At 31.1% G+C, this 20,197-nt stretch overlaps 1 protein-coding gene across 4 annotated transcripts in view; it reads left to right on the top strand.

The window, feature by feature from the left end:
* The window catches only part of RyR (Ryanodine receptor), a 406,107-nt gene extending 387,998 nt beyond the window's left edge, over positions 1 to 18,109 (top strand). For all 4 annotated transcript variants that reach the window (XM_085824283.1, XM_085824285.1, XM_085824284.1 and 1 more), the window contains exons 111-120: positions 3,163 to 3,275; positions 3,374 to 3,434; positions 6,666 to 6,812; positions 6,959 to 7,090; positions 7,370 to 7,418; positions 11,804 to 11,911; positions 12,202 to 12,266; positions 15,291 to 15,391; positions 16,091 to 16,142; positions 17,796 to 18,109. In XM_085824283.1, the coding sequence (XP_085680409.1) occupies positions 3,163 to 3,275; positions 3,374 to 3,434; positions 6,666 to 6,812; positions 6,959 to 7,090; positions 7,370 to 7,418; positions 11,804 to 11,911; positions 12,202 to 12,266; positions 15,291 to 15,391; positions 16,091 to 16,142; positions 17,796 to 17,903 (936 nt within the window). In that variant the 3' untranslated portion in view covers positions 17,904 to 18,109. The remainder of the gene's footprint in view (positions 1 to 3,162; positions 3,276 to 3,373; positions 3,435 to 6,665; positions 6,813 to 6,958; positions 7,091 to 7,369; positions 7,419 to 11,803; positions 11,912 to 12,201; positions 12,267 to 15,290; positions 15,392 to 16,090; positions 16,143 to 17,795) is intronic.
* Positions 18,110 to 20,197: the final 2,088 nt, after the last annotated feature.

The raw sequence follows: 20,197 nt of genomic DNA, 5'->3' as shown, positions 1-20,197 counted from the left end.
GAAAGAGAAGTTTTCCTTTTCAAACCTGTAGCAAATAAAGTACTGGAACGAAAATCTTCAAATATATTATGAAATCACTAAAAAATATCTAAGAACTCGTACAGAGAGCGATTATTTTAAAATTATGTACATTTTTTTGAAAAAAATAATTTTTATTTTGCAAATATTTTCTAGATAATTATTCAAAAACGTTTTTTATACTTTGCATTTTCATTGTTGTTAGTTGCTAAAACTAGCACTTTATATAAGCATATTAGGAGAATTTACGCCTAGGCAAAGATGCCATTTTACATCTCTAGAGGAGCGGTAGGACAAGCGGTATCTCACCACGTCATAAATTACCTTAAGGGTTTACCTTTTTTTTTTTTTTAATTTTTTAATTTTTTTAAAATTTATTGATTTATTTTTCATAAAATAACATTGTATTAGGGGCTAGTTATCAATGTGTAAAGTTATTTTTTCTAAAAAAAAAAAAAAAAAATTATGCACCGAACCTCAAAGGATTAAAAAATATAGTATTTAATTTTGACTTTTTTCTTAATTTCTAAATGCATTAACTAACTTTCACAAATTAAAGTTTATACTTTAATTTACACTTATTAAATTTACACTTATTATACACTTTATTAAAGTAAAGTGTATACTTATACTTTAAGGTTTTCTATAATTGTATGAAGTTACATAAAAATTAGTAAAGCCAAAAAATGCATTCCTCTTGTAAACAGGCAATTATTTGTAAGCTAAGAAAGTTAAAAAAATTCATGGAAATCAACATTGCTTTTGTCTTTCCATCAGAATAACAAATGCTAAAAGAGTTGATTCCCTATTTCATTGTGTGAAGGAATAAATATTAAAAAATAAGATTGATAATAAAGATTGCTAGAACATTACGCAGCAGAATAAAGTTAAAAAAATGTAATAATGATTACTATCATTAAGATGCACAGAAGTATCGTAACTGTACTTTTACAGTAGAGAAACTTAAACATATTTCACTTACGGTAGAATATCTTATAGCTATTCTTAAGAACCTTGCATTAATATGCTTCACAATTTCCTCCGTGAAAGTTTGCCACACAAGAAGCAGGAGACATACGTTGGCCCCAAGACATACGTTGAGGAATTTCGGAAAAATTTTTACTTCCATTTCCAACATCATATTAAGAGTCAGCATTTCCTAATACAGTCAAAAAGTCTTTAATCCGGACTCGTCGGGACTTCGGCGATTCCGGATTATCGGTTTTTCCGGATTATAGATCATCAGTTTAAACTTGGTAAGATGGCATGCAAAAATTATAAAATTAAAAATATGAAACCATAATTTATGAAATAAAGAGCAATTGTGATCTAAAGGGTATCAAAATTTACAAAAAAAAGCTTAATATTTATTTGTTTACTTTATTAAACATTTCTTTCAACGCGCGCATGCGTAAAGCATACATTACGCATAGTCAAAATTAGAAAATTGCAACCAGAAAACTATTTGATGTGTATTCGTGAAATTTATAATGACGGCGAATTTGATTTAAATCATATCAAAGACGGAGTACATCGAGATGAAATACTACATTTAGTAAGGAATTGTAAGCCGAATAAAAAACGTCTGCTCTGAAGATAAGGATAGTGCTGACAGATCAACTTCCAGTTCATTGCGCGCCGCGAAGTCCCCCGCCCCGCAGAGCAGCGTGAAATTGATAAACAGATTTCGGAATGGTTAGAGAAACAAAGCATATGCCTTTATCCATTTTTTGCAGCAATTCCACTTTTTGTTTAATGGACTTCGAAACATACTTTCGCTTCGTAGATCCTTTACATTTTAGTAAATATATATCGGAAATTCTATTTGACATAATCGAAAGTTCAAGCTTACTTTTATAAAACTGCTCTAACAGTCTGCAAAAAATAATAAGCCGGATCCAATTAGAAGATTAAGGAACAACGCAATCTGCAACAGTAACTGAAATAGATAATTAGATAATTTTAGCTTAGCTTATACCATCCGTTATACATTAAACGCGCTTGCGTAAAGGTATTATGCGCATGCGTAAACGGTACGCATGCGCAGAAAGTTTGTAGCTTTGAGGTCCGGATTATAAATCATTCCGGATTATGGACGTTTGACTGTATAAAAATAATAACAGTTTAGCAATGAAATATTTTTTTTTTTTTTTTAATTCCTATGTTCTTCCAACTGAAAGATCTCATCTTGACGAATTCTGTAGAAACACCAAGCAGATTCCGAATTTATTGGTGAACTGGTTCAGTTGAGTAAAGCAAAGTATGCAAGGATGATATTTTCAAGCTCCATCCTAATTTTTACAATGAACACGAGGTTTTTAATATTCCTTCCTTTATACTATCATATGCTTGAGAGGGTTTTTTGGATCTATAGATTCTGAGAACGTTCATTCCAGTCTATTTCTACTTTCATTATATAGCTCTTTCTTAAGATTTATAGTGTTTGCACTGCAGTATTTGTGAATGTGCACGGCTGAATCAGCTATGTTGATTATTAAGCTTTGGGGCTGCAGTATTTTTAGTGAAAGTAGAGCTGGTGAATAAAAGATGAGTGATTTATTTAAATCACGTAAAGAAAATAATATGAATGTACAATTAAGAAAAAATGAACAGTAAGACACAGATAAACGGCACTTTCTTCCGCCATTTTGAACAACAGAAAAGTTCCATTTTTAACAAAAGGGCAAACGCTTCCTTGGAATATAAATGGAAATGTTAATATAATAGAATAGATGTTTTTCTATATTTTATAGAAATCTCTGATGACTCCGTTTTGAATAATTTATTCACATTTAGGCAAACCTTTTAGTACAACTCATATTTTGATGTAATGTTTCAATCGACGTTCAATACTCACTTGATAGTCATTCCAGGTGCAAGATTTCGTAGTCAGGACTGCGATCACTTTTTCACGTTATAAAATAAATATTTATTTTTGTATAATAAGGAACTTTTGGAAAAATTTTAAGAAAACCTGGGAATAGCTGTTTTCGGAATCATTACTGCCTTAGTTTACTTCAGCTTTTCAATTAAACATCTGTTACTGCAGCTATGAACAAGGAGTAAATTTCTTTTACATTTGGTTATTTTTTCTATATTTTATATCTTTTCTGATTAAACCAACTTTCTATTATTATTTATTAGGTGCGAGAAAAGTATAGTGAAACTTACGATTATGATGCAATAAGTAATTTACTGGGAATGGACAAAGGAAGCGCCTTCTCTCAAGAGGAGGAAACGTCTGGTATTTTGGGATTGTAAGTATCCTTTGGGATTGTAAGTATCCTAAATATTTCTGTTTCGGTGCAATTTATTTATCAACGGATGTTTAAATTTTTGTTTTGTTTTTGTTTAGGATAACAAGTATGGATTGGAAATACCAGATATGGAAAGCAGGCGTCACTATTACAGATAACGTAAGTTTGCTTCGTTAACATATTTAACGTATCAACTGCTGAAATTCTCCGAGCCAAGCCTTGTACTGAATGTTGCACTTTTTGGTATTTCTCTCTTGAAACTGGTCCATAAAATTTTTTTTTTCAAGCGATTTTAAAGAAGTTTATTCGTGTGGTGATTGGACAAATAATATTTGGCTTAACAGTTAAAAAAATTCATTTAAATATTATTATTCTTTACTACATTTTCTTACTTATTTCTTATGATAACTAATTATTTTCCACGACTCCTGTAATGCAGCTTAAAAATACGAAGTCTTTAAGGTACTTTCTAACAGAAGTTTTCATACATTTTCGCATTCGTTGATGTTAAAATTTTCACTCAATTGTCAGAACAAAAGATTTAATCCTGCACGGGGTTATGAACGTAAAATTCCGTATAAAAGGATAGTTTTCCAGGTCCTTACACATGAAAATTTTTGACAGCTGTTGATATATCCAATTTCAGGGTGGACGTATATCGGAAGAAGGAGTTAAGGTATAAAATTAGAAGATCGTTTTGGAATTATAATCAAGAGAATACAATTTGCGCCTAACGTTTTGGGGGAACTTTTGAAATTTTAGGCACAAACCAACTTTCGGAGGGTACCCATTTTCTTTCAGAATTTCGAACAGTTCTTTAAGAGCTGCTTTTCCTATGTGAAAAAGAAAGATGTTTGTAATAAATCCCGCTGCAAGATGGCTCAAAAATAATTCCTAAATTTGATGTAGAATATTGATACTATGATTACAAATTAGTTTCGTCTTTGAAACTTGCGAATGTATTCTGTAATTCTTAAACTTTCGAACAGAAATTTTTGCATCCAACATTAGGAGTGGAACAATATCTACAAATATAAATATACACACACATATATATATATAATAAATGTATAATATAAAATTCCAATACATTTTTCAATCTTAAAAATTTATAAAAGTGCATAAGTAAATAATTGCTGAGCAGGCAGGAGACAGACTTATCAAGGGAAAGTTGCCTCCAACCTAACTCTTCAATTATTCAATTCGTGTTTCGTCATCCATGTAGGCAAGGGTAAAAGGAAAATTCAAAACCAAAAGTAAAACCAATTGTTGTGAATTACTAAAACGAAATTTAAACAAGTGGAATTTAGAGAAATTAGCAAGTAAAGACTAGAATAATTAAAGTCAATTAAGAGTAGAAAACGAAGTTTTTTAGAAAACCAAAATAATTTAGAAACTCTTGCCTACAAAAAACTTCCCCGACAAGAATTATGCAAATAAATTAATAATAAACTAGATAGTATTTATAAAAATACATACATAATTCTAAAATAATACTAAAAAGGCATGTAAAAGTAAGTTTTAATTTAACTTACCAACTATACTCGTATTTGGAGAGTGGAGCAGCATGCCAAACTAAGTGATGTTAAGTAGTGTGTTTCTTCTAACTTTATAAATAGAGGGCGCTGATATAAGAGCGCTTATAGAGTTAAGCTGCTATCTGTTAGATCTATTTAAAAAAAACCTATTCTGTAAACTTTAGTAATGTAAAATGTGTGAACTGTTGCAAATATATATCTCTACATATAATAAAAGAGTTTGTCTGTGTGTGTGTCTTTCGTTCGTGCTGCGCGTAAGCTAATAGACCCACAACTACGAAATTTGGTACATAGGTGCATCTAGACAAGAGAAAGTGCACCTCGAAGCGATTTTTTCGAAATTCGAATTCGAATTTTTTTATTTTATGTTTTGTGACGAAATCGCGTCATTTTGAGACAAAATGAGCTATAAGAAAGCGAGATTTTACTCTACACACTCCATTTTCACATCGTCATGAAACGTAGGCACTTAGCTATTTTACGAACTTAAAATAAATTTTATGTTTCAATAAATCGATTCAATACGAATTTATTTAACAAAGGGAGCTTAACACCTTTTCAACGGGATTTTTTTCTAAAATAGTTTATTTTTAAAAATGTACAGTTTATTTTTCTTTGATTTTGGACACGTTAAACTTTTATCCTTGCGACTGCTTTTACAAAAAGAATTTTGGAAAAATGATAATATTTTGTATTTTTAAAGAATTTTTTAAATGAAGCTTCCAAGTACACTTCTCACATCTCACATCTTTAAAAATGTGATTTTGGCAACAATTTTCCTGTCTTATTGTTGTTGATAGATTTTTGATGAAATCCCATCATTTTGAATAGTTTAATTCTTTTAGAAATATGGGTTTGGCAACAATTTTTCATCGTATTTCTTATGTAACTGTTTTTAAGAGATTGGCATATTTCATTCTCATTTATATATAATACATTTTTAATTATTTTATTTTATTTTATTTTTTATTTTATTTTATTTATTTTTATTTTTTTTATTTTTATTTTTATTTTCATTTATTATTATTATTATTATTTTTTTTTTTTTTTTTTTTTTTTTTTTTTTTTTTTTGTTGTTGTTGTTGTTAAAGTTGTTCTGCAGAGTAAAATTCTGCCCAGAATTTTAAGTTTTTCGAGTTGCTTTCATGTTACTTTTTGCCTATTTCACTGTAAGATATTGAAAAGTTTTGCATGATTTTTTTTCTTCAACGGAAAGTTGGTTAATTTTATATTAGGATAATTAATATTTGTATTAAGGGATATAGCTTATTTCATTGTAATTTTTTTCTCTTCAAAATATAAGATAAAATACCATTAATTATACTTTGCTTTTCAGAATTTTTTTTGTTTTTTGTATTCTTTTATGTTATTTATTGCTCATTTCACTGTTTTTAAGATATTGAAAAGTTTTGAGCGATTTTTTTAGGAAACAAAGTTCTTAACCTCCTTTATACCATTTGAGTTCTTAAGATTTTGGAAAGGAAAGTTGGTTAATTTATTTATTAGGATAATTAATATTTGTATTAAGGGATATTGCTTATTTCATTGTAATTTTGTTATACGTAATAACTTTTTTTATGAAGTTGTTCTGCAGAGTAAAATTCTACGCAGGTTTTAAATTTAACGTCCCTTCAGCCATTTTCCCGGTACATTTAAAAGTCAGACGAAGGCTGGCAGCGGAGCTGCTAGTATTATATATACGAAAGAAAGTTATAGCATTGCAATCACATGTAAAACAAATAAGTGTGGTTTTAAGAATGCCTTGAAATGTCCTCCTGGCTAGTTTAAATTATATGGCAATTGTGTTTTAAAATTATATCATTTATTTCATAAGTATCCGTTTCGTTTTTAGGCATTTTTATACAACACATGGTATTTTACTTTCTCCGTCATGGGAAATTTCAATTTCTTCTTTTTTGCTGCTCATTTACTTGACATTGCTGTCGGTTTTAAAACTCTTCGGACGATCTTGCAGTCTGTAACTCATAATGGGAAGCAGGTATGTTTTTCTTACACATCTATAATTTTACGATGTTATAACGATTGAGTATTATATATACGATTGAGTTATAACGATTGAGTATTATACAGTAATTAGAATTTCGAAGGAGCTGGTTATTTTAATAGCTGAAATTTCCTTTACAGCTGGTGCTGACTGTTATGCTGCTGACCATAATTGTGTATATATATACTGTGATTGCCTTTAATTTCTTCCGAAAATTCTATGTCCAAGAGGAGGATGACGAAGTGGATCAGAAGTGCCACAGTATGCTGACTGTAAGTAAATGTTCTATAATTGTTCCACGGTTTTCCATATTTATAAATGAAATATATGATTAGAATTATCATCAAATGCAATATTAAGTTGCAGAATTTCTACAAGTTAAACCGATTTTCACTTTTTGGTTACTGGCATAAATGCTTAGCAACATTCGTTTTTCATCAAAAATCCTCCTTAGCAAGTCTACTCTTAATTACTTAAATATTGCGTGAACTTGTTCTTTTTACAAGTAATTTTTATTTAATTAAATGAACGTGTGATATTTTTCTTTTCAGTGCTTTGTTTTCCATTTGTACAAAGGTGTCAGAGCTGGTGGTGGTATCGGTAAGTGTATTTATGGATGCATTTATATATATATATATATATTTTATTTTTAGTGAAATTTGGTAGTTATGGAAGCAGCGTTGATTAAAGTTCCACATATTTTTATATTCTCATCGGTTGAATAAAGTTCTTCTTTAGAGAACAAAAGACGTTAACATCATAAAGAACAAATTACCAATAACTGCATAATTTTTAACTAATTATTATTGCTTGTTTTCGTTAAAGTAATTAGATTACATGCTGATCAAGTAGCATTGTCCAAACAAAACGACAGTTAATTTTAGAATGTACTTCTGTAAATGCATTTCAGGATATAGGCAAGTGCTTCCATCTAGCGGGGATAAAAGAAATGATTACTACAGGATGATAATATTTTTATCTAAATCAAGATATTTTCATTATATAGCTTGATAATTCGCCTAATATTTACCAAGCGTTAAAAGGATTGCTAAAAATGTATTGTTTTGGTAATCTAATTTATGGTATAAAAATTACTGAATAAAGTGGAAAATACACTCATTTTTCACAGTATTCGGTTACCGTGGTATTAATAGAAAACATTTTTATTATGTTAAATCTTGTAAGGCAAACTTCAGTAAAAGGAAAACATTTTCATGCTATATCAAAAAAACAAAAATATTTTTGATACATGATCAAAATGAGTAGGGGAGACTATTATATTTGGGATAATTTTATTTGATAAAAGAATAAACTGCTTTATATATTACTGAGTGAGCTGTTTATTAATGTCTGCATTTTCAGAAACACAGCCGTGAAAAATGGTGTTGAAGCAAACGAGTTTAAATTATAAACAATTTTGGGAAGAGAATGATAAGAAATAATTAAACAATAAATGATACTTACGTATTTACGCCACCACCTTAGTAGAAGTCGCCAAATTTTCATAATATGCCTAACTCAGGCAACCATATTAAATATAGTGCATAGTTAAAACTCTTGAATCTTGAGATTTTTAGCTCCAAAAGGGGCTAAGTCTCTAAATGGGATTTTGCCTCCGCCAACAAATATTATCGCCCTGTATTATTTTTAAAGAAATTAAATAATGAACTATCGGCATGTATGTATGTATGTATGTATGTTTCTCACACTATGGAAAAACGATGGTTACTAGTGCCATCAAATTTTGAATAATGTGAATAAACAAAAATGTGCTCCTGGAAGCCCGAATTTTGAATTTCGAATTTGTTTTATTATCTATTTCATTTTTACTTCCTTGTACGAAGTAAAAAGGAAGTATTGTAATCGCGAAAAGTTTCAGGCATCATATTTCAACGAAAATATCCATCTTGACCGCTATCGAATGCAATTTAACGATGTTGTTGCGCGACATCTGAACGTAACGACAGAATAAAAGACTCGTTTTCCCAAAAAAATTATAAAACTAATTTTAAATGAATTCTGAAGAGAATTTTTCGTGGTGTCTGTACGTACATATGTACGTATGTATCTCGCATAACTCAAAAAGGAGTAGCCTCAGGACGTTGAAATTTTGCATATAGGACTGCTATAACATTTAGATGTGCACCTCGTATTTTGGTTGCAATCGGCCTCACCAAACGTAAATAAATATATATATATCCACTCTGTTAACCGGCTCAGTGATCTCAGTTTCTTTACTCTTATATGTTTGTAAGTTGTCCATTTTTGCTTTAAAAATGATTGAATTATGTTTCTCTTATCTTCCGGTTAAGTTTTTTATGAATTTAGTAAATCTGCATTAAGTGCAGCTAAGCCTAAAATTTTTGCGATGGCGGACATCTTTGTTTACATTTTAAAATTGGCAGAATAGCGGATTTGTTGCCAATCCAGTGAAACTAAGTTTTGCAACAACAAAGATAACGCCTTCTTCTATTATTTCGAATTGAATCATGTTTAACCCATCCTGGAATTTATTCGAGGAAATAAGTGTTTAAGATTTACTTCGTAATTTTTAATATACATTATATAATGTATATTAAATAATGTATTTATTATACATTATTTTAATATACATTCGTTTTTTGTGTTAAATGCGCATGCGTAAACGTATTACATGCATGTGTAAAGCATACAAAAAAGTTTGTGGCTTTGAGGTCCGGATTATAGATCATTCCGGATAATGGACGTCCGAATTGCGGTCTTTGTACTGTATTAAGTAGTTGCAAAATATCTATGTATAAACAAGAAAATGACATATAAAACTTGTAGATGCGAGAACAAAAATAATGAAAAATAGACAGCATTTTAGCTGCCTTGCGAATGTAATCGTCTGTCCAACAGTTCAACTGAATTAATGTTCTTTGGCATAGTGCCAAAGCGAATCTTCAAATGATATAAATTTATATGCATTCTGAGTTATAATATGAACGAAATGTAACGCTGTTAGTTAAAACTAGCGCCATAGTATTGCTATGGTAAACAAATATAGTGAATTTTAAAAAGTGCGTTTGTTCTATTGTGGTTTATGCTCTATCGACGAAGTAGATTTAATTCAATCCAATAATGTTTAAATGAAATGCAAGAAACAATGCATATAATTTAATATTTCGTACAAAGAAGTCATAAAAAGTCATGTGGTGCGCACATCAGATTTTTTGTTTAAAACTTTAATGAAGTTTTGATTAACAAACTCAACAGTTTGAAAACGAACAGCAGCAACACTGTAATACTTTAGAGGTACACTCAGACCCTCTTGGCTACAGAGTGGCCTCATGGTAAAAAAAATACAGTTACCCCAAAAGGACGTCAAATACAAAATACAAACATACAATGGCAACACTGTACGGAGTAAAACATTCGTAAGTGCGAAGAACGTGGTATTTAATAAAGAAAGTTAATAATAAAAAGACTAAAAAGTTTTTGTTAGCCAGCTTATCAAGAAAACTGAACATTGGCGTGATGAACCAAGAAACACTCAAAAACTGTAAAAAGAATGCCAACACTGCAGCGGAAATTTTAAATATATTTAAAAATTTCGTTGTTGAACTAACTATATATGACGTATATGCAAAGAAAATTATGCTTAGTAATAAAGCTTAAAAAAAAAAAAAAAAAAAAAAAAAAAGATAAAGTAGGAGTGAGTGTAAGAGGGCAGTGGTATCACGTTGGTTCAGCGAGAGCGTAAAAAACTTAACAAACCCTTTTGGCGATTGTTAAAATCTGAAACCTTTCAGATTATTTTTTAATGTAATTTGAATGAACACGCAAGCACCCTGCATGAAGGATTGGAAATAAGAACTTATCCCCTAGTCCACACTACAGCAAAAGCCCAAGACCATTTGTGTTGCGATGCAATGTGAATGAAATGGATACACATCCTCTTTTTAAAACATAAAACTTATACAGTACAAAGTCCGTAATCCGGACTCGTTGGGACTTCGGCGATTCCGGATTAGGAGTTTTTCCGGATTATAGATCATCAGTTTAAATCTGGTAAAATGGCATGCAGAAATTATACAATAACAAATATTAAACCGTAATTTATGAAATAAGAGCAATTATGATCTAAAGGGTATCAAAATTTACAAAAGAAAAAGCTTAATATATCTTTCTTTATTTTATTAAACATTTCTTTCGGTGCAAGTTGTTTGCTTCGTTTTTTTGTGCTAAACGCGCATGCGTAAACGTATTACGTGCATGTGTAAAGCATACAAAAAAAGTTTGTGGCTTTCAGGTCCGGATTATAAAATCATTCCGGATAATGGACGTCCGAATTGCGGTCTTTGTACTGTATTAAGTAGTTGCAAAATATCTATGTATAAACAAGAAAATGACATATAAATCTTGTAGATGCGAGAACAAAAATAATGAAAAATAGACAGCATTTTAGCTGCCTTGCGAATGTAACCGTCTGTCCAACAGTTCAACTGAATTAATGTTCTTTGGCATAGTGCCAAAAACGAAACAGAGTTATGTTGAGTTCTTCTATTCCGGTGTACTGGAACAATTTACTTTAAATGACATGTTAGACTGGCTTGCAGGGTTTTGTCATTTCTTGCAGCATGCCTAAAACATTTTCTCATAATTTCTCTTTTCTTCGATATTTCTCAAATAACATAGTATAAACATGTAATTCAAGTGATCTTCCGCCCTTCCAGGAAAGAATATTTTTATTTTGAATAAAGCTGAAATGACTAAATTCCTTTGGTGCTCCTTCTTCATTTAAAGCACTTAGAGAAAAAGTTTTGTTTTCCACAAATTCATTTTCAAAATTAATACTCGTTCCAGAAAGTAATGTTGATTCAGTTCTGCATTCGTAAGCATGCTATTCTAACCAATTATTGTAAATATTCAGAAAAACATCAATTTAAAAGATGTTAGTTTCATTTCTTCTTTGTCTTTGTTCTCAAGTTAAATAAAAGCATTCAATCAACATTTATTTACAGGTGATGAAATTGATCCCCCTGATGGAGACGAATATGAAGCATACAGAATCCTTTTCGACATCACATTTTTCTTCTTTGTCATCGTCATTTTGCTAGCTATCATTCAAGGTTTGTTTTACCTTTGTCTTATCTATTTTCATTATGTTTCTTCTTGTTTTTTTATCCAATATGCAGAATTTTAAATTAAAGTAACTGAACATTTATTCAAAATCAATAGTACTTCACATTACCAGCGCAAATGGAATTGTTAATATGTTGAGAGATTTTAAGGAAAGTTAGTTTATTTATAAAATATGGGTAGTGTAATATGTTTAGGAGAACCAATAAAAACTTATTATGTGTATAAATAAATATTTCTGAGATTCCGTGCATAATAAATTATCCTTATTCTTAATTAGGTTTAATCATTGATGCATTCGGTGAATTAAGAGACCAACTTCAAAGTGTTGTAGACGACATGGAGGTAAATAATCAACCATTTTCTATTAATTTCATTTTTATAAATAGTATAAAGTGATTTTTTTCCAGTTTTGTAAGCGTGACTTAGAATATACAGGGGTTGGACAAAAATATGGAAACACCTTTAAAAAAACATGTTTCTTTGCTTAATATGGTGTAGGAAACCCGCTGGCATCCAAAACAGCTTGCAGTCTTCTCGGAATGGATAAATACAGTTCCTGTATGTTTGCCAAGGGAATATTATACCATTCTTCCTGCAAGACGGTGGCAAGTTCAGATAACGATGTTGGCGGTGGATAACGAGAACGCACTTTCCGTTCCAATGGTGACCACAAAGGTTCGATAATATTCAGGTCTGGTGACTGTGGCCAGGAGAGATGGGACAACTCATCCTCGTGCTCAGAAAACCAGTCCTGGACAATGTGAGCTGTGTGAACAGGGGCTTTGTCGTCTTGGAAGACCATCACCATCGGGGAACAAAGTTTGTACCATGGGATGAACTTGATCGGCCAAAATGTTCACATAAGTCTTGGCAGTCATGTGCCCTGACACAGTTATCATGGGGCTAGCAGAGAACCACGATATGGCTGCCCAAACCATAACAGAACCCCCGCCATGTTTCACTCTTGGCAACAAGCAGTCTGTATTATAGGCTTGAGAGGGCGTTCTCCAGACGTAAACTCGGCCAGAAGTGGGAAACAATGTGAAAGAAGACTCGTCAGACCATATTACTCGCTTCCACTGCTCTATAGTCCAGGCTTTGTGACTTAAACACCACCTTTTCCTGTTACGGGCATTAGCATCACTGATGAGTGGCTTCTCAATTGCAGCACGGCCAGCAATTCCCTGTTTATGAAGCTCCCTTCTATTTGTTTTGGTACTCACAGGGTTCGGTAACACAACATTCATTTCAGCAGTAACTTTTGCAGCTGTGGTTTTCTTATTTTTCGTCACAATTGCCCTTAATGATCGTCTGTCACGATTACTCGGGACACACTTTCGTCCGCGCTGTGATTTAGCAGATGATGTTTTTCCGCTTTTCAAATATGCGGAATAAATCTTCGATACAGTACATCTTGAAACACTAAACACCTCGGCTACCTTGCTTACGGAAGCACCTACCATACGTGCTCCAACAATTTGCCCACGTTCGAAGTCTGTTATAATGCAATGACAACCTCACTCCGACAACAACTGAACTGTTTAGCACATTTACGAAGTTGTATAGGTGGCGTCAGTAGTCAAAAACGCCAGCGCCACCTACATATTTCATTAAAATCAACCTTTCTTTTCAAACATGCATTTCACAAGGTGTTTATATATTTTTGTCTATCCACTGTATATTAGATAAATGTGTAGCATTGTTGTATGTTGAGATTGTTTAAAGTCGCACTTTTTCTGAAATGCCATCCAATTTTTTTTCCATATTTTGATTCTACGACACTGAAAATATGCCCAAAAGGCAAGTTTTGTAAAAATAGTATAGGAGTATTTTTTAAAAACTAACTAAACAAAATTTTTCTTTTCAGTGTTAACCGAATTTGGTATATATCTATTTTTTTAATTAAACTTATTTGATTCCTTCTTTCACAGTTTGAAATTTAGATTCAATCCAAATAAAATTCGCATATATTTCTGATTTATTTTTTAAATTTGTATTTTTTAGTAATTTTTATAAATTTGAAAAGAAAATTTTTATCTTCGTCTTAATGTAGATGTATTTCTAAGCATATCTACAAAAACGTTATAGAGTTTTTTAAAATTTCCTAAGATATAGGTGAATTTATATATTGGTATGTTTTGAAATTTGCCATCTTCGATTTAAGCAATAACAACGTTAAATGTAATTTACGGTTCTTTAAAATTACCAACTACGATTAAAAAATATAATATAAAGAAAATTCTTTGAAAGAATGAACGAGGTACCTTTTTTCTGCTCGTGCACAATGAAATGAAAAAAAAAAGTAGGCTACCATATACTAAGTGAATTACTCTTGAAACTGAAAACAATGTGCCAAGCTGATTTTTTAAGTTTGTCGTTAAGTTTCTCAGCAAATTTTTGCGAAATTTAATAATTAGGCATAAAGTGAAACATAGAATCGAGGTATGGGAAAAAATTGCTTTGTTATTTCAGAAAAAGTCCGATTTTGTGCCAAAATACTTATGTTAGAACAATGCTGTATATAAATCTCATATATATCGCTTCCGAGCCATGCAAAATGCAAGTTAAATTTTGTGAAGCGGCCTAGTTGACGGGAGATGTAGAACTGTCCCATACCTCCTTTTTTGTGCCCAGTGTACTTTAAAAAGCTAAATATTTTTACTTTTAAGGTAATTAACGTATTACTTAAGGATAAAGTGAATATAAGAAGGATGAATAGTAGCTTTCGTGCAAGAAATCGCTTTTCGTAATATGTGCGGTTGTAAAAAGCACATATTAGTAATGTTTTATATTACTGTCATTCTTTTTTACAATATTGTAGCATAAAATCTATTTGCACATTAAATTTCATTTGGTAATATGCAAGAAAATTTGTTTTCATTGCAATTTGTGGTGGAAAACTTCCAACTTCTTATCTTAAAAAAATTAGTTTTTAAACTTTATTTATTTCTGCACTTTATTTTATTATTACTTGTTTTTGTACATTATGAACATTATTTATTTCTTTGCTTATAATTGTTTATTTTTGTACTTTTTTCTTATGTATTTCTGTACAGATTTATTTCTTGTATCTTAGATTTCTAGTGCATTTACTGTTGAATTTTCTTTGACTTTTAAATGGCTAAATTAAATTAATGCTTGCCTTTATTTGTTTAACTTTGTAATTTTATATAGTCTATAAAAGATCTCAGGAAATCTTAATTTGCATAATTATTTTTAGTTGATTAATTTCTTATTTTAGATCTAGATTTAGGTATATAATTTTGTATAAGGTTTACAAAGAAAACGTAGTTATAAACACACATATAAGTGCAAGTATTATGTCTCAGACTTTTAAAACTGCTGTTCTCTTTTCTTCTTTTTCAGTCTAATTGTTTCATTTGTGGTATTGGAAAAGATTATTTCGATAAAGTCCCACATGGTTTTGATACTCATGTTCAGAAAGAACATAATTTGGCAAATTACATGTAAGTTCATTGCATATTCTTTCAAAACTTTTTCTTATTTTATACCTCATTTCTCTTTTACTAGTTTTAAAAATCTATCGTCTGCTTGTTTTTGATATATTTTTGGCCTTGAATGTAAAATATCTCTAACTTATTAATGTGAATTTATTAGAACCGTGTGAAAAAGGTTTCATCACACATAACTGATTTCAAAATGTAAAAATTGCTGTAGAATTGTAACTCTAAATTTAAATTTCACTTAGCAACTTGACTTAAACCTATTGGCCTAGTTTAAGCTATGAAATCAACGAAAGTTATTGCCTACATAAGTATAAAGAGCTCAAATAAATGCACTTGTAACTCTGAATTTAAACTGAAGATTCGTTTTCAACTTTGTATAGCATATCCTCTCTAGAGAAACAAATACAGTTTTAATTCATTATTTTCTATCTTTTAGAATCAATATTCAGATAGCTTTAAAATTAACTTTTTTATAAGGTTCTAGTTTTTCCCATTGTTAATGAAATATTTTTAATCCTCAAAGCTTAATATAGTATTCTGTAAATGTTTAGTACAGCTGCTTATATTAGCTTTATGCATCATAAATAAAATTTTATTCAATTGATTGTCTTTTTATTGATGATTATCTGACATTTAATATTTACTTAGTTTTACAGTCTTATGAACATCGTCAAGAATAATTTCATGTTTTTCTTACAGGTTTTTCCTCATGCATCTTATTAATAAGCCAGATACTGAATATACAGGTCAAGTAAGTACATTATAGCAAATTAAACACTGGTAAATTATAGTACTTAGCAAAGTGATAGTACTTGATGACATAAAAAGTGAAATATTTTGTCATAACTAGAAAGAAAAGAATTTAATAAAAATTGGAGTACACAATATTTTTAAGCTTTCTTTTTCAGTAAATAAATTGCTTCTTACCCATAGTGAAATAAATCTATTTTGTTCAATTTTAGTTTAGAATCGTATCCTTTTCATCACATTTATTAACGAGGAATAAACATTTCTCAGTATTATATTCTAATCCAGAATTCTATTTTTTTGTTTTTCTTCTAAATAATGCCAAATCTCTGACTTAACAGATTTTTTCTGAATGTTCTATTTCAGGCTCAATAAATAAATCAATGAAAAATTATATTCTATTTTTTTCAGCTGTTATTTTATTTCAGACTTAGTAAATAAATAATGACTTTCTATTTTTTCCATGCGCTTATGCATACACATTATATTATACTTCGTGCTTCTTATTTTTTCATCTGTTTAGGCACAAGCATTTTATTTTATTTCAAGGCCAATAAATAAATAAATAAATAAATACTTCCTACTTTTTCCATCTGTTTACGCACACAAATTTTATTCAATTCCAAGCTCAATGAATTAATAAAAATACTTTCGATTTTTTCCATATGTTTACGCACACACATTTCATTTTATTCCAGGCTAAATAAATAAATAAATACGTTCTGTTATTTCCACCTGTTTTCGTAGAAACATTTTATTCCATTTCAGGCTTAATAAAAAATAATTACTTCCTATTTTTTTCCATCTGTTTACGCACACACATTTTATTATATTTCAAGGCCAATAAATAAATAAATAAATAAATACTTCCTACTTTTTCCATCTGTTTACGCACACAAATTTTATTCAATTCCAAGCTCAATGAATTAATAAAAATACTTTCGATTTTTTCCATATGTTTACGCACACACATTTCATTTTATTCCAGGCTAAATAAATAAATAAATACGTTCTGTTATTTCCACCTGTTTTCGTAGACACATTTTATTCCATTTCAGGCTTAATAAAAAAATAATTACTTCCTATTTTTTTCCATCTGTTTACGCACACACATTTTATTATATTTCAGGCTCAATGAATTAATAAATAAATGATCACCTTTATATTTTTCCATCTGTTTACGCAGACACATTTTATTTTATTTCAAGCTAGATAAATAAATAAATAAATAATGACTTCCCTTTTTTTTCACCTGTTTAAGCGCACACATTGTATTCTGTTTCAGGCTCAATAAGTAAGTACATAAATAAATACCTTCTATTTTTTCCATCTACTTACGCATGCACATTTTATTCTTTGGTTTGTTTGGATAAAAAAACTGTATTTTTACTAAGACTTACAATCTATTTTGTTTTACTGTTGTTTAACATCAGCAAAAACTTATCTCATCATCATATATGGTATTCTTAAATTAAAAACAATTAGTTCCTTTTTTGCTTGTAATTAAAAGTGGTAAAAAATTTCATGTATTCTCCAATATAGAATTAATTACTCTTTAATGAAATGTGTAACTAAGTCTTAAAGGTTTCATTTCAGATGCATTAATTTTCAGTTCTTTACATTCGAACAATTTAGTGATATTATTCTATTCTAACAGGAAACTTACGTTTGGGAATTCTATCAGAAAAGATGTTGGGACTTCTTTCCTGTGGGTGATTGCTTTAGGAAGCAATACGAAGATGAACTGATGGGTGGAACAAGTTAAAATCAAATTTCGTCTGACTTCTTTTTTGAGAAAAATTTTGTGAAGACAATCTCTAAAATGTTTTCTGTTTTTGTGAAATGTGTAGTAAAGGAAGATGAAAAGAAATCAGTGAAATGGAAGGACTGTTAATTGCTTCCACCACGTGTAACGTTTCTGATCACAGCGGCTATATATGTACAGTATAATAAAAATACATTGTTTTCTCATTTTTCATGCTTTGGAATTCATCAGTTTGTGCATTAAACACTTATAGTCAGAATAAAGTCACAAATCAATTTAACTTCAGTTTTAAATATTGGCAGTATTTATATAGTGCATATAAAGCAGTATAAAACTGTTGTTACATTTGAAAGTATGACTCCTATAAGGTATTTAAAAGCAGTTTTATTATTTAAAATGCAGACTTCTACAAGTTTTAGCTAATAATTTTAGCTAATGAAATTCTAAAGACATGCACTTTTTAAATTACACTCATGTCCATAAATTAAGGATAATGCAAAATCAGGCAAAGGAAGAGTTAGAAGCAAAACAAATTTGACTTATTTGTAAAGCTTATTTATTAAACAAAAGGTAAAGAGCAAAAAAAGATGTTATATGTTTGATATTATTAAAAACATTAGTGATTTTTCTCCCTTGAGCAAATTACAAAGAAACCCTATTTACAAAAATCCAATATTACATGGTTGGTATGATTGTTAATACATTGTATATCTCCCAGACGATGCAATACAGTTCGTAGAACGCCTAGGCATGCTGAGTATCAAATTATCTGATCTTGGGGGATATTACACCACTCAAAAAGCAATGCTCTCTGAAGTTCCGGTAGACATGTAGGAAGAGGTTGACGGGCTGCAACTCGTCGGCTAAGCATGTCCCATACGTGCTCTACTGGATTCAAGTCCGGTGAGAATGCTGGCCAGTCCATACGGGTGATATCCTCCGAATGAAGGCATTCGCTTACGATGTTTGCACGGTGAGGACGGGCGTTCTCATGCATAAACACAAATTGTGCGCACATGGCGCTTCGAAACAAACGTACATGTTGTTCCAGAATGACGTCCCGATAGGTTTGGCTTGTCATGGTTCCAATTTGAACATGCAGGTCAGTTCTGGAACCCAGAATAATTCCACCCCAAACCAGCACTCCTGCACCATCGTAACGGTGTCGTTCAATGATGTTTTCTTTGTGGTAACGGGTACCTGGAGTTCTCCATATGAAAGTCCGGCGAGAATCTGACTGCAAGCTAAACCTGGACTCGTCGGAAAACATCACACAAGCCCACTGTTGCGGTGTCCACAATGCATGCTCTCTACTCCAGACTAAGCGCAGGCGACAGTGAGTTACAGTAAGCGGAATGCATCTGACAGGTCTACGAGCATATAGACCAATCTGCCCTAAGCGTCTGTACACGGTCTGCCTTGAAATTGTCGTACCAGTGGCTGAAGAGATCTGACGAGACAGGTCTGAGGCTGTGCTCCGCCTGTTTCTTTTGGCAGTAACTGCCAAATACCGGTTCTCATTCGGCGTTGTAACTCCGGGGCGACCTGTACTGTAACATCTACTCACATTACCATCATCTTGGAATCGTTGCCAAAGCCTGGAGATGACACTCTGGGCAATTCCAAGTTCGTCTGATACTTCCAGTTGGGTATGCTCACATTCTAGACGGCCGATAATTCTACCACGTAAAAAATCATCCAAATGCGTCCTTTGTGTCATAATTATTCGGTTATTGCACTGAAATGCGTATAAAGTGCCTGCGAACAATTTTACTTCTTTGCCTGTATTCCTTATATATCACTCTCTTACACTCTCGTCATTGTGACGTACCATCGGTGTCAACTGGTTACTTCGTGAAATTTGCATATGATTCTTGAAGATGTGTGTAGTGATTTTCCAGGTGATATATTTATTTTAGAGTTCGATTTCCGCGTGAATCCGAATTATCCTTAATTTATGGACATGAGTGTATTTTCTCAACTTGGTAGTATTCTGGAAGTTCAAAAAATCCATTTACGGAAACCGAGAGGTAATTTTTCTCAGAGAGTTTCAGAAACTTTGAATAAAACTTTTTTTTTTTGCTCACCATTTTTCTTGGTCATAGCTTTAGAAATACTGTATTAATATAAAATTTTTGTATCTATGTGTTGCTCGTTACATATGAATTATCATGAATATCAGTTTTCCGCACTACGCATTGATAGCTAATTATCAGTAGCCTTTTATGGTCTCACCAGCGGCAGAGCAGTAAAATCGCTAAGCACTGGTAGTTCGGTTTGGGGTTCGAATTCCG

The sequence above is a fragment of the Stegodyphus dumicola genome, chromosome 9 (genome assembly GCF_044657685.1).
Source record: "Stegodyphus dumicola isolate Sdum_Otavi_A_Nest chromosome 9, ASM4465768v1".
Lineage (NCBI taxonomy): Eukaryota > Metazoa > Arthropoda > Arachnida > Araneae > Eresidae > Stegodyphus > Stegodyphus dumicola.
This window is presented reverse-complemented; position numbering and strand designations above follow the sequence as displayed.